At 52.7% G+C, this 22,283-nt stretch overlaps 1 protein-coding gene across 2 annotated transcripts in view; it reads left to right on the top strand.

Moving 5' to 3' along the window:
* Positions 1-8,524: 8,524 nt before the first annotated feature.
* LOC119855222 (prolow-density lipoprotein receptor-related protein 1-like) overlaps positions 8,525-22,283 on the top strand; it is a 42,626-nt gene continuing 28,867 nt past the window's right edge. Inside the window, exons 1-8 of one of the 2 annotated variants that reach the window (XM_038400886.2) lie at positions 8,525-8,703; positions 11,386-11,499; positions 16,014-16,133; positions 17,485-17,712; positions 19,076-19,189; positions 19,313-19,432; positions 20,329-20,454; positions 22,016-22,222. In XM_038400886.2, coding sequence (XP_038256814.1) covers positions 8,631-8,703; positions 11,386-11,499; positions 16,014-16,133; positions 17,485-17,712; positions 19,076-19,189; positions 19,313-19,432; positions 20,329-20,454; positions 22,016-22,222 — 1,102 coding nt within the window. In that variant the 5' untranslated portion in view covers positions 8,525-8,630. Of the gene's footprint in view, positions 8,704-11,382; positions 11,500-16,013; positions 16,134-17,484; positions 17,713-19,075; positions 19,190-19,312; positions 19,433-20,328; positions 20,455-22,015; positions 22,223-22,283 lie in introns of both variants that reach the window. The other variant, XM_043513263.1, reaches the window with a different exon arrangement.

The following is a 22,283-nucleotide window of genomic DNA, read 5'->3' as shown; positions in this document are numbered from 1 at the left end:
ACAGGAGTGGGTAGGTGAGGTTCTGTGGCCTGCAATGCGCAAGAGGTCAGACTAGATGATCATGATGGTCCCTTCTGACCTTAAATCTATGAGTGGGAGAAGTCACCCTCAAATCTTCTCTTTGTGAAGCTAAATAGATTGAGCTCTTTGAGACTATCACCATAAGTCCAGTTTTCTATTCCTTTAACCATTCCTGTGGCTCTTCTCTGAACCCTCTCAAACTTATCACCATCCTTTTTTGAATTGTGGACACAGTATTACAGCAGTGATTGTGCCAGTACCAAATAGAGAGGTAAAATAACCTCTCTACTTCTACTTGAGATTCCCCTGTTTATGCATCCCAGGATTGCATTAGCCCTTTTTGGCCAGTGTCTCATCAGGAGCTGATCATCCACCTACCCACCCCAAAAACTTTTTCACAGTCACTACTTCCCAGGATGGATTCTCCCATCCTGTAAGCATGGCCTCCATTCTTTGTTCCCACATGCATGCATCTGCATTTAGCTGTATTAAAATGCAGTGTTTGCTTGCTCCCAATTTACCAAGCAATTCAGATTGCTCTGAATCAATGACCTTTCCTCTTCATTATTTACTACTCCCCCAAGTTTTGCATCATCTGCAGACTTTATCAGTGATGATTTTATGTTTTCTTCCAGGTTGTTGATAAAGATGTTAAATGCCACTCCATTATTTTGGATTGGGATTGATAGGTGGACAGGCCTATAGTTACCTGGGTTATCCCATTTACCCTTTTAAATTTTTTTTTACAACATCCGTTTTCTTCCAGTCTTCTGGAACTTCCCCAGTGCTCTCATACTTATTGAAAATCAACATTAATGGTCCAGTGATCTCCTCAGCCAGTTCTTTTAAAACTCTTGGATGCAGGTTATCAGGACCTGCTGATTTGTTATCGCAGATTGGCCCTTTGATTGCCAGCACCATGGTTCGTTTCAGAATGCAAGAGGACAGGGAGAGACAGAAAAACAACCTCCGGCAAATCTTAGGGACTGGAAAGTCCTATTAGATTCCATCTAGTTCATGCTTGGTCCAATGTATTTTCTATCTACTTATGTGGCCCCATGCAAACATGGATAAATTGGCCCTTGCAGAGGAGAGAAGTGTTACAGGAATGTTGGTAAATTGTACAGTCAATTGCTTGATCACTTGTTGGTTCATTATGAAATATATTCAAGAAGCCAAATAACCCACATTGGTCAGGTTTATTGCTAAAAGTCAATAATTGTCTAGTACAGGAAGAAAGGAGCTGAGATTAAGCCACACAGGGAGTCTGCCTCAGAGGTGGGAAGTGAACCTAGATCCTTCTGATTCTGTCTCTAGCCACCAGACACCGCCTCTGATGCGCACAGCTAATTTGCTCATTCCAGGTGCTCTTATATCCATGAAACAAGAAATTTGCCCAGTCCGGGAATCCCCAGATGCTACCCACAGCTCCAGTCCTGATCTCCTGTCTGATACAAACAGAAGAAAGGCTTTATCGTTACAGATTATAAGGCCCTTCCTTTTCAGTTTTTACCAATTTTTACCAAAAAATTCCCACTTTTTACAAAAGCCCCCAGTTGTCAGAGGATCCATGGTCAAGTCACCCAAAGGCAAGAGTCAAGGGCCACTCTGTGTAGTGCCTATAGTCTCTGGGGGCTGGGTAAAAGAACCAGGCCCACCCTACTCCACCAGGTCCCAACCCAGGGCCTTTCAAAGCAGTAGGCCATGGCCTGGGGTCTGGTACTCTTACTCGCACTCCCTGGGTCACTTCCTACCCGTTTCCCGTACCTGTGTCAGTGTCATGGGTTGGTCTTGGTTTCCTCCCAGGTCTGGCTCCGGAGCCACCCTTCCCCAGCAACATGAGTCACGAGCCTCAGCTCCCATGGCTTCCAGTCGCTTGGCTAGGAGGTTTGATCCTAGCCGCTTCTGAACTGCTCTCCTCTTCCGTCAGCCTAGACCCAGCAGAGCTGTTCCATTCTTAATGCCCAGCAGCAGCAAGGGGGGGCGCAGCTTCCTGTGTCCCGAGCCGCTGTATAACCCTTGCCTCACCAATGCGGGGTTGTTACACCTCATTATACCAGTATGCCTTTTTCAAACCAATTTTCACCTGAATTTTGGAAGTACCAGATTTGGCTCCCTGCTCTGGAAGGAGAGATGGTGACTTCTTCCAGAGCAGGGAGCCGGATCCAAAGTACCGGAAGGATCTGAGTGCTGGTGCACGTATTATTGCCAATCCCACACCCACCACGTTGCCAGCTTACAGATAGTTATCAGCGGTCACAGCAAACGAACGTCGGTGAACTACTTTCCATGCTAAAACGGGTTGAAAACAAAAACCGTATTCAGCTAGAACGAAGTGGGCTGTAGCTCACAAAAGCTTATGCTCAAATAAATTTGTTAGTCTCTAAGGTGCCACAAGTCCTCCTTTTTCTTTTTGCGGATACAGACTAACACGACTGCTACGCTGAAACCTAGAAGATACAGGAGTTATTAAAAAGCCAAACCGGAGAAAAAATATTTACCCAGAAAATGGCTACATTCACGTCTTGCACCAAGTTTCACCCATTTTTTAAATTTTTGTAAGAAACACCGCTAAGTTCCTGGGAAATGTTAAATGGAATAACAACGGAAAATGTAGGGCCCTAACTGTGAGTAAAATAGTGATGCTGGAAGTCACTTGTGCTCACGAGTGGTGTCACCAACATGCCCCGGCAGCGGTGTTCCTTGGGATGGCTCAGCCTCTGCCCACTAGGCTCTTGTGCCTTGGTTGTATGTTTCAAAGTTAGAATTATAGTGCTGTGAGAGAACCGGACCTAGGCTCCTAAACCCCAGAGTCAGGCATCTAAGTCCCAGTTTTAGGCACCATTGTGATCCACAAGCCCCCATTCGGCTGCCACCTAACCCTGTAGGTGCCTAACTCACTTGATACCTACCTTTTCATGGTAAAAGTTCCCTCAGCACCTATGTTTCTGCCTCTCAATATGCACACTGCTGCTTCCCTCTAGGTGCGCAGACAAGCCCCAAACTCTGCCTTACTTGCCTCCAGGGCCCGATCCAGGAGGCACAGTCAGAGCAGGGTGGTGCTACTGTCTCTCCGATAACGTGTAGCCCACCACACTCCCCTGAGGGGTGGGAGACTCCTGTTCAAATCCTTCCACTCAGGCAGAGAGGGGGATTGACGCCTACAACCTGGATGAGTGCGGTAACCACTGGGCCAACAGTTATAAGGGGGCACCAACAGCAACTCCTCCTCCAGCTGTTTGGTGCAGGCACCTAATTCATCCTGGCAAGAAATGTCTTAGGCCCTAAACCACCTGATCCCAATAGAGAGGTGCCCGGCTATGGATCGCTAGCAGAGATAGACACCTTTTGCAGCCCAGCTGGGGCGGGGCTCAGGACACACTCCTCTCCTAGACATCTCCCACTGTCTGGCCAAGGTGGCTCCTCACCTTGTGAACTGGCTTCAGTGAAGCTCGTTGGCAGGTGCCCATCTGCCCCCATTTGTTGTCTGGGAAGCCTGGGTACCAAACTCAGCGTTGTGGATCTCAGTGCCATTCCTGTGACTTTCCAGGGGTCTAAAAGTTCGGTGCTGTGACCCCCAGCACTGCAACGCCTAAGACCCTTCCCGGATCTGGGCCATGACACTGGGCACAAAGATAATCACGAAACAGCATGATGCCGTGTGACCCATCCCAGCCCAGGCAGCAGGCGTTCAAACCCTCACAAGTGACCTCTAAGGTTGGACACCCATCTTTAACCACCTTTTTCCAGAGCCCCTGGCACTGGGAGCACAGCTGTATGCCAGTCGGGACACGACAGGATGGCGCCCCTGGCAGTGGGGGCACAGCTGTCTGCCAGCCAGAAAAAAAGGGGAGCCCTTGGCACTGGGGGCAAACCTGTATGCCAGACAGTGCAAGAGGGAGCCCCTGGCACTGCTGGTACAGCTGTCCGCCAGGCAGGGCAGGGGGGCAAAGCTATATGCCAGGAGGAGCAGAGTGGGGGGGCACGGCTGTCTGCCAGGTGGGGCAGAGGTGGATGGCTGTCTGCCAGGCAGGGTGGGGGGGCACAGCGGTATGCCAGGCGGGGCAGGGCAGGGGGGGCACAGCGGTATGCCAGGCAGGGTGGGGGGCACAGCTGTATGCCAGGTGGGTCAGGGCAGGGGGGCCACAGCAGTATGTCAGGCATGGTGGGGGGGCACAGCGGTATGCCAGGTGGGGCAGGACAGGAAGGGCACAGTGGTATGCCAGGTGGGGGGGCACAGTGGTATGCCAGGTGGGGTGGTGGGGGGCATGGCTATATGACAGGCAGGGCAGGGCAGGGCAGGGGGGCACAGTAGTATGCCAGGTGGAGCAGGGTGGGGGGGCATAGTGGTATGCCAGGCGGGGCAGGCAGGGGGGGCACAGCGGTATGCCAGGCGGGGTGGTGGCAGGCACGGCTATATGCCAGGCAGGGCAGGGCGGGGGGGCACAGCGGTATGCCAGGAGGGGCGGGGCAGGAGAGGGGGGTCACAGCCAGGAGAGGCGGGGGGGGCTCAGCTATATGCCAGGCAGGGCTGGGCGGGGGGGGCACAGCGGTATGCAAGACGGGGCGGGGGGCCGGGGAGGGGGGTCACGGGCAGGAGGGGCAGGGGGGGCTCAGCTATATGCCAGGCAGGGCAGGGGTGGGGGGGGCACAGCGGTATGCCAGGTGGGGCGGGGGGGGGCAGGGGGGGTCACAGCCAGGAGGGACGGGGGGCACAGCTATATGCCAGGCAGGGCAGGGGAGGGGAGGGGGGGCACAGCGGTATGCCAGGCGGGGCAGGGGGGAAGAGGAGGGGGGTCTCGGGCAGGAGGGGGCTCAGCTATATGCCAGGCAGGGCTGGGCGGGGGGGCACAGCGGTATGCCAGGCGGGGCGGGGGGGGCTCAGGTATATGCCAGGCAGGGCTGGGCGGGGGGGGCACAGCAGTATGCCAGGCGGGGCGGGGGGGTCATGGGCAGGAGGGGCTCAGCTATATGCCAGGCAGGGCAGGGGCGGGGGGGCACAGCGGTATGCCAGGCGGGGCGGGGGGGGCTCAGGTATATGCCAGGCAGGGCTGGGCGGGGGGGGCACAGCAGTATGCCAGGCGGGGCGGGGGGGTCATGGGCAGGAGGGGCTCAGCTATATGCCAGGCAGGGCAGGGGCGGGGGGGCACAGCGGTATGCCAGGCGGGGCGGGGGGGGCTCAGGTATATGCCAGGCAGGGCTGGGCGGGGGGGGGCACAGCGGTATGCCAGGCGGGGCGGGGGGGTCACAGCCAGGAGGGGCGGGGGGGGCTCAGCTATATGCCAGGCAGGGCAGGGGAGGGGGGGCACAGCGGTATGCCAGGCGGGGCGGGGGGCAGGGGGGTCACAGCCAGGAGAGGCGGGGGGGGGCTCATCTATATGCCAGGCAGGGCAGGGGAGGGGGGGCACAGCGGTGTGCCAGGCGGGGCGGCAGAGGAGGGGGGTCACGGGCAGGAGGGGCGGCGGGGGCACAGCGGTATGCCAGGCAGGGCGGGGGGTCGGGGGGGTCACAGCCAGGCAGGGCAGGGAGGGGGGGCACAGCGGTATGCCAGGCGGGGCGGGGGGGCAGAGGAGGGGGGTCACGGGCAGGAGGGGCGGGGGGGGCTCAGCTATATGCCAGGCAGGGCAGGGAGGGGGCACAGCGGTATGCCAGGCGGGGCGGGGGGGCAGGGGGGTCACAGCCAGGAGGGGCGGGGGGGCACAGCTATATGACAGGCAGGGCAGGGAGGGGGGCAGAGCGGTATGCCAGGCGGGGCGGGGGGGAAGGGGGGGTCAGAGCCGGGGGGGGCTCAGCTATATGCCAGGCAGGGCAGAGAGGGGGGGCACAGCGGTATGCCAGGCGGGGCGGGGGGGCAGAGGAGGGGGGTCACGGCCAGGAGGGGCGGGGGGGGCACAGCTATATGCCAGGCAGGGCAGGGAGGGGGGCACAGCGGTGTGCCAGGCGGGGTGGGGGGGCAGGGGGTGTCAGAGCCGGGGGGGGGGCTCAGCTATATGCCAGGCAGGGCAGGGAGGGGGGGCACAGCGGTATGCCAGGCGGGGCGGGGGGGGCAGAGGAGGGTGGTCACGGCCAAGAGGGGCGGGGGGGGCACAGCTATATGCCAGGCAGGGCAGGGAGGGGGGCACAGCGGTGTGCCAGGCGGGGCGGGGGGGCAGGTGAGGTCACAGCTGGGGGGGGGGCTCAGCTATATGCCAGGCAGGGCAGGGAGGGGGGGCACAGCGGTATGCCAGGCGGTGCAGGGGGGAAGAGGAGGGGGGTCACGGGCAGGAGGGGGCTCAGCTATATGCCAGGCAGGGCTGGGCGGGGGGGGCACAGCGGTATGCCAGGCGGGGCGGGGGGGGCTCAGGTATATGCCAGGCAGGGTTGGGTGGGGGGGGGCACAGCAGTATGACAGGCGGGGCGGGGGGGGTCACGGGCAGGAGGGGCGGGGGGGGCTCAGCATTATGCCAGGCAGGGCAGGGGAGGGGGGGCACAGCGGTATGCCAGGCGGGGCGGCAGAGGAGGGGGGTCACGGCCAGGAGGGGCGGGGGGGCACAGCTATATGCCAGGCAGGGCTGGGCGGGGGGGGCACAGCGGTATGCCAGGCGGGGCGGGGGGGGGCTCAGCTATATGCCAGGCAGGGCAGGGAGGGGGGGCACAGCGGTATGCCAGGCGGGGCGGGGGGGTCACGGGCAGGAGGGGCTCAGGTATATGCCAGGCAGGGCAGGGGCGGGGGGATCACAGCCAGGAGGGGCGGGGGGGGCTCAGCTATATGCCAGGCAGAGCAGGGAGGGGGGCACAGCGGTATGCCAGGCTGGGCGGGGGGCCAGGGGGCGTCACAGCCAGGAGGGGCGGGGGGGCACAGCTATATGCCAGGCAGGGCAGGGAGGGGGGCACAGCGGTATGCCAGGCGGGGTGGGGGGGCAGGGGGGTCACAGCCAGGAGGGGCGGGGGGGGCACAGCTATATGCCAGGCAGGGCAGGGAGGGGGGCACAGCGGTATGCCAGGCGGGGCGGGGGGGCAGGGGGGGTCAGAGCCGGGGGGGGCTCAGCTATATGCCAGGCAGGGCAGAGAGGGGGGGCACAGCGGTATGCCAGGCGGGGCGGGGGGGCAGAGGAGGGGGGTCACGGCCAGGAGGGGCGGGGGGGCACAGCTATATGCCAGGCAGGGCAGGGAGGGGGGCACAGCGGTGTGCCAGGCAGGGCAGGGGAGGGGGGGCACAGCGGTATGCCAGGCGGGGCGGGGGGGTCGGGGGGGTTACAGCCAGGCAGGGCAGGGAGGGGGGGCACAGCGGTATGCCAGGCGGGGCGGGGGGGCAGAGGAGGGGGGTCACGGGCAGGAGGGGCGGGGGGGGCTCAGCTATATGCCAGGCAGGGCAGGGAGGGGGGGCACAGCGGTATGCCAGGCGGGGCGGGGGGGGCAGGGGGGGTCACAGCCGGGAGGGGCGGGGGGGCAGAGGAGGGGGGGTCACAGCCGGGAGGGGCGGGGGGGGCTCAGCGGTGTGCCAGGCGGGGCGGGGGGGCAGGGGGGGTCAGAGCCGGGAGGGGCGGGGGGGCAGAGGAGGGGGGGTCACAGCCAGGAGGGGCGGGGGGGCACAGCGGTGTGCCAGGCGGGGCGGGGGGTCGGGGGGGTCACAGCCAGGCAGAGCAGGGAGGGGGGCACAGCGGTGTGCCAGGCGGGGCGGGGGGGCAGGGGGGGTCACAGCCGGGAGGGGCGGGGGGGCAGAGGAGGGGGGGTCACAGCCGGGAGGGGCGGGGGGGGCTCAGCTATATGCCAGGCAGAGCAGGGAGGGGGGCACAGCGGTGTGCCAGGCGGGGCGGGGGGGCAGAGGAGGGGGGGTCACAGCCAGGCGGGGCGGGGGGGCAGAGGAGGGGGGGTCACAGCCAGGAGGGGCGGGGGGGGCTCAGCGGTGTGCCAGGCGGGGCGGGGGGGCAGGGGGGGTCACAGCCGGGAGGGGCGGGGGGGCTCAGCGGTGTGCCAGGCGGGGCGGGGGGGCAGGGGGGGTCACAGCCGGGAGGGGCGGGGGGGCTCAGCGGTGTGCCAGGCGGGGCGGGGGGGCAGAGGAGGGGGGGTCACAGCCGGGAGGGGCGGGGGGGCAGAGGAGGGGGGGTCACAGCCAGGAGGGGCGGGGGGGCACAGCGGTGTGCCAGGCGGGGCGGGGGGTCGGGGGGGTCACAGCCAGGCAGAGCAGGGAGGGGGGCACAGCGGTGTGCCAGGCGGGGCGGGGGGGGCAGAGGAGGGGGGGTCACAGCCAGGCGGGGCGGGGGGGCAGAGGAGGGGGGGTCACAGCCGGGAGGGGCGGGGGGGCTCAGCGGTGTGCCAGGCGGGGCGGGGGGGCAGAGGAGGGGGGGTCACAGCCAGGCGGGGCGGGGGGCAGAGGAGGGAGGGTCACAGCCGGGAGGGGCGGGGGGGCTCAGCTGTACGCCAGGCAGGGCAGGGAGGGGGAGCCCCTGGCTCTGTGAGCGGCCAGCGAGAGCCGCATCCCCCTGCTCCCGCGCCGGGTGGGAGCGGCGAGGCCCCGGCCGGCGATTGACGCCCGGCTGCTCCCGCCCGGCCCAATGGGGGCCCGGGCCCGGGGTTAAAGCCCCGCCGCGCGCCCTGGCTCCTCGCGCTCCCTTCCTGCCTCCCGCACCATGCGGCGCGCCGCGCTCCGCCTGCTGCTCCTGGCCCTCGCCGCCGGCTGCTGCCGCTCGCCGCCCGGCACAGGTGAGCGGGCTGGGGGGTCCCGGCATGGGGCGGGGGCAGCGTGAGGCTGCGGGGCGGGCAGGGCTTGGAGGCGGGGTCCCTGGCTTGCCCCCCCCCGAGCCGGGAGTTGTTCTCACTCCAGGTGCTCATTTCGGGGAGCTTCCGCGGCTGCCCTGCTCGATTAGGTGCCAGGGCTGCCCTGGCTGTGAACTCTCGGGATCGCTTTTGGGCTGGCTTGCAGCACTTGCCTGCTTAACTGCATTGGGCATCGACTCTGGACCCAAACTAGCTTAGTTCAGGGGACTTGCAAGGTTCCCCTCCCTTAACGAGGCTCCTGTGTGAGAGGGAGACTATTGGTGCCCCTGCTGCCTCCTGGGGCAGGGTTGAATGCCAGGGGGGTGGTTTTTCTTAGTTTGCATAGTCTGTCGTCTATGGTGAAGGTCCCCTGAGCCAAAGTGTGATGGGGATAATGGGAACGCACATGGTAAAAAGATGATCCTGGAGCAGATGCCAAGACCTGCGGTCACACGTGGGGTTGGGGAAACCTCAAGTGTCCTAGACCAGTAGTTTTAACCTGTGGCCCATGGACCCCCTGGGGGCTTGCAGACTATGTTGAAGGGGTCTGTGAAAGAGTTAAGACTGAAAACTGACTGACCAGACTTCAAGACATGTGGTAGGTTTGTAGAAATGTTGGTGGTGCCCAGAACACCCCCCCCCACCTGCCTAAGGCTCTGGGAGGGAATTTTGGTGAGGGGGAGGAGGTTTGGGGTGCAGGCCATGGGCTGGGGATTAGGGTGCAGGCTCTGGGAGGGAGTTTGGGGTGTGGGAGGGGGCTCAGGATTGGGACAAAGGATTAGGGTGCAGGGGGATGAGGGCTCTGGCTGGGGCTGAGGGGTTTTGGGCATTGAAGAGACTAGGGGTGTAAGGGCAGCCTGCCCTGCCATCAGTGAATGGGGGGGCACTAGGACACTGTGGCAGCAGTTGATGCAGGGAGCTGGCAGAGCAGAGTCAGCCTGAGCTGTAGACTGGGGGATGTGAGTGGGGGTAGGAAGTGGAGGCTGGGGAACATGGTGGGGGGGAGACCAGGCCCCAAACACTGGTGGAGCTGGGCCTCTGGGCCCTGAATATTGCTGGATCCCAGGCACCATGAGCATATATAACTCGCTGCCCCTGTATACAGACAATAGATTTCCAAAGGGGTCTGCAAATGAAGAGGTTGAAAACCACTGTGGACACAGTGCTCTTGTATCATGCAATGTGAAGCCCTTGTGTATGTCCAATTCTAACACAATGGCTCTGTCCAGTGACCGCTAGCCAACAGCGCAGCTGTATCTGAAGGTGGGTGTGCTGTACTGCAGAGGTTCTCAACCTGTGTCTGCAGACCCATCTAGGATTTCCAAAGGGGTCCTCACCTCCACTGGAAATTTTTTGCAGGTCTGCAAATGGGGGGAAAAAAGGCTGAGAACCACTGCTGTAGTGTACCACTTACTGAGGGTTCAAGCACTTCAGTATGGTAGGGCAAGCGGGGACCTCACCAAGCCCCTACATGCTACCCTTTAACTTGGCTGTATGCTGTCAGAAGGAAAGAATAACACTGCCTCTGCTTTTTTTTCACACCTTGCTCCTTGGGGTGGCAGCTGGAGGGAGACCAAGTTGCATATGCCTTCCTGCTAGGATCGGCCAGTCTGATGAGGCCAATGGGCAAAGCAGGCCCGCTGGGGCGGTAACAGGGCTGTCTCCAGCCGTGTGCATTACCTCTGTGGTGCTGAGGCTCTAAGGAGCAGCTGTCTCTAGTCATATTAAAACTGGCTCTTAATGTAGCTGATGCTGCATAATGGGCAGTTTAACAGTCCCTCATTTGGCCTCTAGTGGAACACTACTAGTCTTTAGAGTTGGAGGCCCATACCGTGACCTGTTTCTATTGCTCTTGGTGTGAAATAGCATGGCAAGGTACTGAAGGCCCAATCAAACCTCTTGTAACAAAGCGAGAAAGCACAGATGCTAGCTAGAGAGGAACATTCCCAGTCACTAGTGTATGACAGACTAGCTTGATATGTCTTGCATCCTGCTTCCAGGCTCACAAGAATCTATCCAGTCTGCCCTTTGGGCTGTTATATCTGGTATGGGGCTGATATAGACCTGGTCCTGCAGCAGGAAGTGCTAAGGGCCCTGGGTGCCACCTTTAGCAGAAGAGCATTACTCCATACACAAGTGTATGGTTCAAATGGCTATTAACTGACTGATGCTAGTATACTCCCTCCCAAGGCATCAGACTTGACCATTGAACTCCTCTAGTCTTGGGTGACCCTAGCAGTCCTGACCAGACTGCTTTCTGGACTATATATTCAGAAACGAAGGAGGAGCCTTGGTTAAAGACTAATATGCCATGGCATCCCAACAGCAAGGTATCAGATGTAGACTTTTGCCTCCCCTCCCCAAGGACCAGGAATAGCTATCAATCCTAATCTGTAACTAGCATGTGTCCAACTGGTGGTCTTGCCACTTTGCTGCCACCTCTCAAATCAGTCCAGGTTGTCCATCTTCTTTAGATTCTTCAAGGGCTGCCAAGTCTGATCTTCCTCTGTGCTGCAGCAATATATTGCTCCTGCTGGAACAAACACTTACAACTGAGTGTCTCTAGTTTTTGAACCTTGCAGGCTGCCTACACTCTGACTCCAGCCTTGTACATCCGTTTCTTGGCAGGTAAAAGAAATTGTCATGCCTTGCAGCAGGCTGCGTGTGGAGAGAAATGTATTCCTTTCGTGTGGCTTTGTAATGGAGAACAAGAGTGCCCAGATGGGACTGATGAGCACTGTGGTGAGTTTTGTGGCTACCAACACCTCATTCCTAGTAGAGAGGTACATGCTAACAGAAATGCAACCCATCTGATCTATTGCAGTAATATACGGCTCAATAGCATTCATCACCATGTATTTTGACAGGTTTCCACACCCCCTTTAGGGCTTAAGTCCTGCCCTCTGTTCCCATTTCCATTGGTGTTGGCTATTTTGAAAAAAATTTGTTTGAATAGGGGAAAAGTTGTATCAAAGCACAAGCAGACATTTGGTTGGTGGTTTAGAGAGGTTGAAAATAGAGGGTTGGTAAGGTTGGGGTGGGGAGGAAAGGTTATTAAAGAGGAGGAAGATTTTTAGTCTCCTTACAAAAGGAGGCCATTTTAAAAGCTTAGTTTGGCATGTTAAAGAATTTTTTTGAAATTTAAAGTGAGTTAAAAAACACATGGAAGAAAGGGAATTTTATAAAGCAGACTGTTTAGTAAGTACATGGTAAAAATATAAAGCTTTATTTAATAAAGAAGCATTTAAAATAGATATAAGGGTAGGTAAGAAAAGAGCATTTTAAAAGTTAAAAAAAAAATAAGGGAAAAGAGCCCCTTTGCAAAGGGTGAAGATACTCAGCACATGGTTGAGTCAGATCTTACCCAGAGCTCCCAAGGTTCACAACCCCTCAGGCTAGTAGTCTCCAAGCACTTCCCCACTGTGTAGCACTTTTATATAGGTGCTTTAATAAAGCTTAATCTTAAACTCTTGACCTAAAACATAGGGGAAAAACTTCTTAAACTGGGGTTTTTTTTGTTGTTGTTGAGGGCAATTTGAAGCATTATGCTTAGCAAAAATGGCATGTGAGAGTCAGTGGATCAGAGATAAGAAGGCTGCTTCTTCCCCCCCCCCCCCCCCACACACTTTTTAACAAATACAAGTGAAAGTTATATCTTTTGTAAAGGAATAAACACTTTAAAAACAAGCTTATATGAAGACAGCCCTTTATTTAACATTTTTAAAAGTTTCCACTTAAAAAAAATCATGGAGAAACACCACAGAACTTTAGTAACAGCTAGCTTATATTCCCCTTATTCTGTAATCCAGTGGATCAGAGAGAAGTCTATTTTCCTCCCCACTCTTTAACAAATCCATGTGAAAGCTATATTAAACTTAATAAAAAGAAAAGGAGTACTTGTGGCACCTTAGACTAACAAATTTATTGGAGCATAAGCTTTCGTGAGCTACAGCTCACTTCATTGGATGCATTTAGACTTAATGACTTTCATTTGAACTTGTTAAAAAGTGGGGGAAGAAGCAGCTGCCTTACCTCTGATCCACTGACTCTCTCACGCTGTTTTTGCTAACTGTGGCTTTGCTGCAAAAGCATAATTCTTCAAATTGCCCTTCCTAAAAAAAGGACCAATGTTAGTAACAGTCTTTAGAAGTTTTTTCCCCTATGTTTTATGCCAAGGGCTTATGATTTTAAGCTTTATTAAAGCACCTATATAAAAGTGCTACACAGTGGGGGAGGGGGGGAAGTGCTTGGTGGTAACTAGCCTGAGCGTGTTGTGAACCTTTTCCTCAGTAACACCTGCAAGGGCAAGATCTCTCTGACCCAACCATGTGGCATCTTTTGCAAAGGGGCTTTTCTTTACCCTATCTTTAACTTTTAATAAATGCTTCTTTATTAACCAACCTTTATATTTGTTTAGTAAGCACATGGTAAAGTCTATAAAATTCCCTTTTTTGCCACATGTTCTTCTTAAGCTAACTTTTTTAAGTTTAAACATTTTTAATTTATTTCAATCTTTTTATTCTTAAACATGCCAAACCAGGCCTTTAAAATCATCTCTCCTTACTAAACCTAAGCAAAAAATCTGTCCTCTTTAATACCTTTCCTTTTTTTCCCCTCTAAACCTTACCAAAGCTTTCTTTAATCTTTAAACTCTTGTTCTCTTTCAACCTTTTTCTCTAAACAATCAACCAAACATATCAAAGCACAAGCATACAACATTTTCCCCCTATTCAAATATAAATTTCAAAATGGCTGGCACCAAACCTTGACACCAACAGGACTGGGGGGCAGGACATAAGCCCTAAAGGGGGTGTGGAAACATGTTAAATACATGGTGGTGAATGCTATTGAGCTGTATGCTAATTACAAATGAGAACTTATGTAAGAATTAGTCTCCTGACTCTAGTCACACAACACTGAGTACTTGGAGACGAGAGTCCTATATAAAAGCCCTTCAGCCTATAGAAAGGTTGAATATTGACCAAAAGGAAAATACAAAAACCCCACTGGCTTTAAATAACCAGGGGCTCAAACATTAGGTAGGTTTCAACTGGCTAAATTAAACTTCTCTCCTCTAGCCTGACGAGTTCTCCAGCTATGCCATCTCAAACCATGAAATACTTGTTCAAGAATGAATTAAGTATAGCAGCCTTGTTACTGCCCTGTTAGTAGAACTAATAGTAGTAGTTACTACAGTCCAGAAAACTTCTTGACTGCACCTAACTTGAGATTCTGCCAAAGTGTCCTTTAATACAATCCTAATTAAGATCTTGATGATGGGGAATGATTCTCCAGCTGAAGCAGATAGACACAAGCTGTGGTGGACTACCAGTGTTAATGAAAGTTGGGTTCTATTTGGGCATTGTTACCACATCCACATACTTTCCAGCACCTGGAACTAGACTAGCAAAACTTCCTTACCACTCCTAATTTAATAGGATTCAGTTTAGTGTAACTCTTTCATCTTTGGAACAATGAAAATACTGGAAGTTGTTTCAGATTTTAGCACCATTTCTTATGTTTGCAAGCCTACAGGCTTGCAATCTACTCAAGGCTTCCTCTGTTATCTAAATGTGGTCATGCATATTTGAGGTCACTTTTACAAAAGTGTAAACTTTAGCTGATGCCCTTAACTGCAAGTTGAGTAGGCTTCTTGTCCCCTACTCAAAGGACATTCCTTCCTTGATTGCAGAGGAGTCTCTCCTGCCCTGGCAAGCACCTAAATATAAGGTGGAGCATCTGTGTATGGGCAGGGGGGGATTAAATAAATTCCATAGGCCTTGTTCAGTAAGGATGGCTGACAGATCTCTAATGCCAGAGAGGAAACTAAATGTGCTACCTCAATTGCACTACACTGAATATTGACACTAGTGGCTGTTATGTCACCTGTACAGGTGTTGAGAACATGTTTGTGTATAACAGGGTAACCCCTGTGGCACTTTCTCTCCAGCATTAAAGGAAATTCCAGTCTCCCTGCTAGCACTAACTCTCAGGCAAGCAGCTGAAAGAATACTAGGAGTTCTGTTGCTCTGCAGGTCCGCTAGTTTTCAACTCTTAAAATTTTAATCCAAAGAGCTACCAAAGTAACTGAAGAGTTCAGCCAAAGCAGGCACTGGCTTTGTATAGTCAATGCGCAGCTGATGGATATGTATAGTCCAAAATGCCAGATGCAGGACCCCCGCATCACCAGGATGTGGCAAGAAGTGGCAGCTACAGTTGTCGAGCAGGACTAACAGCTGCTGAGCTCAATGAGTGAAGCTTGCATGTTGACTGCTGTAAGTGGCTGCACAAGTGCAGACATGCAAGGCTTCTGATGAACTGGGGCTCCCCAAGCCTACAATTAAGGGCACCTCTTAGGTGAAGACTGGTATTCTGCATAGCTCTATGCACAAAACCTCTGACTTGGCTTCCCACTAACACTCTATTAAAGCTTCCCTCAGCCCTTGATGGCTCCGAGAATAAAGACTAGGCTATGGGGCGTTCTTGGGCCTGCTGTCTGGGAGGAGTTTTATCTGGAACATAACTTGTTACTCATGGGCAATGAAACCTTCTTGGGCTCCAAAACAAAGGCCTGTCTCAATCATTGCGGAAGCTTAAATCTAGCTTTCAGTACTCCAGATCTATGAAATATTGGAGTAGGTGAACAAATATGGAGGCTGGTCTAATAGTCTTACACTCTAAAACCACATGGCTGTCCAGTTTTTCCGTTCTGTTGTGGGGAAAAGTCTTCACTGAAGCTTGGACTCTAAAACCTAAATTTCAGACCAAAGTGTGCCTTGGAATCTGTAGGATGGAGCAGTTGCAAAGCTATTTACTAGGGCTACTTTAATCTCTATTGAAGTTGCCCTTTAAAAAGACTTTGTTTCCAAAACTTGCCACTTCTATTGGCCAACATTTGTGTTTACCACAAACTGGGTGGTAAGCATTTTGACTTTCATTTCATGATGGGAAACTTCAGAAAATAGATCTCCTTCAAACCCTGCAAAATGACTGAAATCTACAAGGGTTTGTTTTTTTTTAAACCAGCTCTAGTCATCAAGCAAGCAGTGGCTATCTGAGGCAAATTGGACTGCTGCAACATCATGCTAGTGGCATTAGCCTAGCAGTTAAATGCTTGGTTTCTCTTCTCTAGACTGGAAGGGTCCAGCATGCCCACAGGATAGCAGTATCATACAATTGACAGGGCAGCAATAGTGACTTGCCTTGCAATGTCACAGCTGTTAAAGACTTTCCTGTCTTTCCTTCTTGCTATTCAGAAGCAGCATGTCGTGGTGACCCAAATACATGGCAGTGTGACAATGGAGGGTGCATTTCTAGTAGCTGGCTCTGTGATGGTACCAGTGACTGCATAGATGGCTCAGATGAAAGAAACTGTGGTATGTATTGCACTAAGCTTATCAATACAGATACTTGGAGGCAGTGTATCTAGCAATGTAGTTTGCAGATGCTCCATCAACTACTTGCTTTAACAGCAAAGATCTGACTACTGGATGCATGCTCAGGTGCAGCAGACCTCTAGAACTAGAGATTAGCTGAGCTGTGATTCCTCACACTGAAATTTCTCCTGCAGAGTGAGGATTCTAGGAATGCATCTAATGTCAGAAATGCAGAAGGAAGGAGTCTGCTGCTTTCTGTCCCCCTCTGGAAATCCAGACAACATTGGCTTTCTGGATGAGGGGGATCATAATCCATATCTGATAACTGAATGGCATAGCCTGGTAGGCCCTCTTCCCTGCCCTGAGTGTTGGGCACCTATACTACCAGTTAGCTTTCTGGGGAAGTGGTGGGCATCTCCACTCTGCTTGGCAGAGCAGTGCTTTAGAACCACTAGCTTTTTTGGGGGGAGGGGTGGTTTAAGACTGCAATTGCCTCCCTGAAGACCAAGAGGCTGGGTTTTTTTACAAGCCACGCAACAGAGTCCCAACTTAGATGACTCAAATGTGAGTGTCTGAGCTCTTTAGTATGAACAAATTTCACCTCCCATGTTGTGCAAGGAATGGCTTACTTGTAACTGGACTGTAGGCAAAGACCAACTCAATGGGTGACCTGATATTTAGTGAGGGCTCTTTATTCAGGTAAATAACACTATTCAACTGCCCAGTACTATTGTACTGGGCCCTTTTTCCAAGACTGACTTAGTGGGAGCCTCTTAATGAAGCAACTCTCAATCCTGTAAACTTACTTCACTGGACCCCAGGGTGCTTATCACCTGGGATGCCTAGTCTGGCACATGGCTGGCTTTTTTTTTTTTTAAAAGTGCAGGAATGTTGTTCAAACAACTCTTACCACTGGTCTAACCAAGTTTCCTGGTGTTCACTTGCTGTAGGATTGTTCTTGCTTACTGTTTTCTAATGTCTAGTAACTAGATATTGACCTGTTGAAGATACCGCTCATGTCTCTGCCAAGCAAAACTTGAGGCTTCAGCAAGTGAAAGCTACTAGACACTAGATGCTTAAACTTCAAGGTAGCAATGGGGGCTTAGAGAAAACAAGGGTGCCTCTTAAATGTGAGGGGAAACTGAAATGGCCAAAATCCTGCTGAAGGAGTCTTCCTCCCAACTACAGATTAGTATCTGAAATTTATCACTGTCACAGAACACTGGACAGATAAGAGATTTCAACAACTTCTTCCTTATCCAATAAGCCACTAGTCCCTTTATACCTGACCAAACCAGAATTTAGTTGGTAAACTGCTGTTATGGTAACCTGTTGTCTCCTCTTATGATAGTCTGTAGAGACAGAAAAGTTCCATGTTGGGGGAGTTCTCAATGTATTGATCCTTGGGAGATCTGTGACCTCCACAAAGATTGTGAAGATGGTTCAGATGAAGCAAACTGTCCCCAGAACCACTGTCTACCAGGACAGTGGCAATGTAAGAACAAAGTATGCATTATGGAGGACTGGAAGTGTAATAGCATCAACAACTGTGGAGATTCTTCAGATGAAGAAGTCTGTGGTATGTAACTGGTAATGGTATTTTTTTTTTGACATGTACAAGAACAAAGTAACTGGCCAACCAAATGGCCATCTCTAATTTACCTAAAATCCTATGCTGAATCCACCTCTAGCCACTTAAACCTTAGTGGCAATAAAACTTTTCATCTTGCTGTGATGGGGTCAGAAGGGAAAACTAATGCTGTATATCTACACAGCATCTGAATTAATGGGAGTGAGCCCTCCCATCATGAGCCAATTAGACTTAGGCTAGTATTCTAAAAATGTCTGTATAGACAGTACTTCAAGTGCAGCTTAGGCAGGAGCTCTTCCTCTGAAGCCCTAGGGAAGGAGATGAATTTCAGAGCCCAAAACTATCTGAACCCTGACTACCTAAGTGTAACATCCCATCATGGGACACTTACTCCCACTAGCTCAAATGCTATGTAGACCCACACCCATAGTCTGGGGAATTGGAGGGGGGAGAACCTGACTTGACACTATTCAGGTATCTTCCACCACTTTAATGAAACATTGCTAAGACTTGTACTGTCAGGCCTGGCTATTGCTTATGGCCAGTCTCCCTGGACAGCCTCTGAGATAACAGGTAATGATTAAGACTGTTATTACACACACATGCCCTAACAAGGTGCTCTTGCAAATTAGTCCTCTAGATCTAAACGGAGATGAAACAACTAAAATGGAGTTGTCCCCTTCGGTGTCTGGACACCTCATCCATGTGGTGAATTTCCATAAACAGGCCTAGAAGGCCTTGCTCTCCATAGGCAAACTCTAGCTCTTACTTACTTATTCCTACTACATGGAGTAAGTTTAGTCCTCAGACAGCTGAGGTGCAACTCCATACCCCATTCCATAATTATGGACCACATGGTAACTTTCTTCTGAAGCAGTCGGTCCTGATGAGCCACTCTTGCCATGTGCTGCATCTGTATCCAGCTTAGCTCACATCCTAAGCAATCTACTCCTTAATTACAATCTGAAATGAGTTGAACTTCTGACAGCCTGCTTTTCACAGCAATCATTGTAATGTCACAATGACCTAGCCTAGGAGTAAGCAGCAGGAGTGAACAATTGGGAATGTTTCATGTCCAACTTGCTAAATCAGAGTAGTGAAAACAAACTTTAATACTTTAATTGAAAGTTACCTGATGCATCAGGACTCCAAATGCAAACTTCCACAGAGCCTTGGCATAGCCTCAGTCAGGAAAATAGCTAGCATCAGAAACTAAAGTTCTTATCAACTTGCCCTTAATGGCTTTTGTCCAAGGAGTCTGTCAGATAACCTCTCTGAATGTGTGGCAACAATTATTTCTTGCAAGTGAGGGCAGTAGCAGAGCATCTCATAACTTGATATCTTCTCTCAGCCCACTGCCCAGAAGGCATGATCCAGTGTGATGAGGGGAAATGCATCCTGGAATCTTTAATGTGCAACAAGGCAGAAGACTGTCTAGATGGGACTGACGAACGCAGTACTTGTGGTAATGGAACAGTTTGCTATGTCTTTCTGCTGTAGAATTACTCATAGACTGAAGTGTAACATACTGTGAGGAAGCCTCTAAACACAACTTCACATGTCAAGGCTTGTTCCCTTTTTTATGCAGGCAAAAATTGCTCTCTGAGCAATGGAGGCTGCGTGGAGAAATGTACTGACACCAGCTGGGGTGTGAGGTGTTCTTGTGGTGCTGGATGGGTTCTCCAGGCTGATGGACAGAACTGTACTGGTATGGGCACAGCTGCATCTGTTAATCCCCTAAAGGGGCATGAGGGAGTCTCCAAAAGCTACTTGAGAGCATGCTCTTGTCATCCAGAGCAATCTGCTTTGTAGATGTCAGGGCAGGGAGCTCTTTCCTTTTCCCCACAGTAGGGAGTCCATGGCTGGTGGGACTCCAGTTGACCAGTAGTGAGCATTTCCAGGGCTATATGTACAGTCTGGCCTCTGCAAGCAGTCAGCCAGTCATGGTCTGATACAGCCTTGGCTAAGAGCCATGACTCTAGCCTCTGGCAGTAGAGGATCATGCATTAAGATCCAGAGGTTCTAGGTTTCTTACAACCCACCCAGGGGTATTTAGTGTTACTAAACCTCAGTAAAGGCCAGTATAGTGTCTCCACCTTAAGAGTTCTTGAGGCATGCCCAGGCAAGGATCCCCTCCTGGAGAAGAGGGGAGAAACACAGCAGCCTACAAATGTTGTCCCTCTTGGAGAGGGCACAAGACACTATGGTCACTAGTGCACCAGAGGACCATATTGCCCATGAAGATGGGACCTGACTGGGGCTAAATTCCTGTAGGATTTCATTGCTGGCTGATATGACTGTATCTGCTGCTGTAGGCATGCTGGCTTGCTGCTGTAGGAAACTTCTTGTCTGGCCATGCCACAAACTTGCACACAAATGGTGGTGGCAGGCATTTTTCACCACTTGGCATGTAAGAGCAGGTACTGGAGAGTTCTCTCTGCTTGGAGAGCAACTTTGAACTGAATTCCACAAACACTGTGGTGGCACTTGTTGCTCCTATTCAGTCAGCTTCTCTAATGGGGGACATGTACAGACAGGCCTAGAAAGTTTACCTGAGTTACTGGCTGGTCAGTTTCCTAACCTAGTGACATTCTCCCCTTACAGATGTGGATGAATGTTCCCTTGTGTATAGTCCCTGTAGCCAGCTGTGTAAGAACACACCTGGTTCTTTTACCTGTGACTGTGTAAAAGGGTACCAGCTCCACTCCGGCACCATCTGTGAAGTTGCTGGTAAGGAACACCTGATGATGATTACAGGCAGTGGGACTGGGCTCCTCTTATTGCCAGTTGAAAGCCAGGCTAAAACCTGAAAAGTGTTTAGCTTTCCTACTGCTAGGAAGACCACGGCAATGATCCTACTGCTTGGCTTGCCATAGTTGGTAACCCAGCTGTCTAGATGATACTGCAAGTGGCAGCTATACCAAACTTACCTGGCTGATCCCTCCTCAAGGTTATGCGGACTGGCAACTTGAGCATAATTCCTGTCCCTTCATAAACATGCCCATAAACTTGACTCTCGCAGCAAACCTTGTTTAAAGTGTGCACGTTCCCCTTCTCCAGGGGACAGGCTGAAACTGGCCACCAGTCCTGAACAGGCCTTAGTATTAGCCTGACAGCCCAGAGTGGGGAGACCCCCAGCTAGATGTGGGGTAAGTCTTGAACTAGAGGGGGCCCATCAGTATGTAGACAAGGTCTCTGAGATCCTGGAGGAGCTGAGCACTGAAAAGCAGGCCTGGGCACAGCTGCCACTGTTAAATAGCAGTGCATGATGCTGTGTACAGAATCCAAGCAAGCCTCTGACTGGTTTAGTGATGGAGAACAGTTCTAAGTCCTCCTATAAAGTAAGATAAGGCCTAGCTCTAATGCCAGAGGGGTTAAACTAATCTGTGTGCATTAGATTAGCAATATCTGGCTCCTATTACCAGATGCTAATCCTGGTAATGGTGGCTAGGAAAACCTTCTGCAATCAAGGGAATGCCATGTAACCTGCTCTGACCTCCCCCATGCACCCTTGGTGCAACAAGTGCCAGTTACCTGCAGCAATTCATCCAGAGGCAGCTGCATCCCAGTGAGACTTGAATAAAGAGATCCTAGCAGCACTACATGTGGCCATACAAAAGGCCCACTCACACTAAGATTGGTGGATACAGACAGCTAACTTATGGCAAGACTGCTCTGGAGCAGATCACTTACGGTTACACGAGAACTGACCCCACTGCAAGGTGCTGCTGCAAGCACTAGTGTGCCATTGCATTTAGAAGTCTAGAAGCAGGGTCTACAAATCAGCAGCTCCAGGCCTTGGTATCCCCATAAACATTGCTGCATTTTGGGGAGTGGGAGACTTTCTTTATTAGGGCTGCCAGACAGTACAAGATGTTGTACCCTTGGCACAACTTACTGATCTTGCCAGGAAGAGCCTCTCCTAGTCCCCAGGAGCAGCATATTAAGGCATTGTCCTAGCTGGGATCCTCTCTCCTGCATAAGTGGTGCTGCCCTGTAGCATCTGACTGCAGCTACTGCTCACCCCTGCCCACTCTCTGGCCTTTCTCCAGCTAGCTACCAGACTGCCTCTGGCTGCTCCTGCTCAGTCTGAGTCTGCTTCTCTGTGAACTCTAGCTGTCCCCAACATTGGTGTACCATGGGGCTGACCAAGCGTCCCAGCTCCATGTTGGAATGGGCCACACAACCCTCCACTGGCCTGCCTTTCCCTCCAGCTTAGCAGGGGTGGAGGGAAGGTGATCATGAGCCTGCTGGCTCAGTAACAAGCATATAATATCTATTTTCATTGCAGACAATGCTACGCAAATCTTGCTAGCAACTGGCCCTGACCTTGTTCTTCTTGATGTGAGAACCCATACCCATCAGACCCTCATCTCCACAAATGCCACACCTGGGGCAATTGCTTATGATCTGCTGAGGGGAGCTTATTACTGGGTGGATGAAGGCAAAAGTCTGCATATCTATATGCCTGGGAAGGGCAACATGTTACTCTATCCAGGTAAATGCCCCTGCAATAAGGCACTCTGTTATGGGCTTAAAGGTTGAATAGATCACAGTAC

The sequence above is a fragment of the Dermochelys coriacea genome, chromosome 4 (genome assembly GCF_009764565.3).
Source record: "Dermochelys coriacea isolate rDerCor1 chromosome 4, rDerCor1.pri.v4, whole genome shotgun sequence".
Classification (NCBI taxonomy): Eukaryota; Metazoa; Chordata; order Testudines; family Dermochelyidae; genus Dermochelys; species Dermochelys coriacea.
This window is presented reverse-complemented; position numbering and strand designations above follow the sequence as displayed.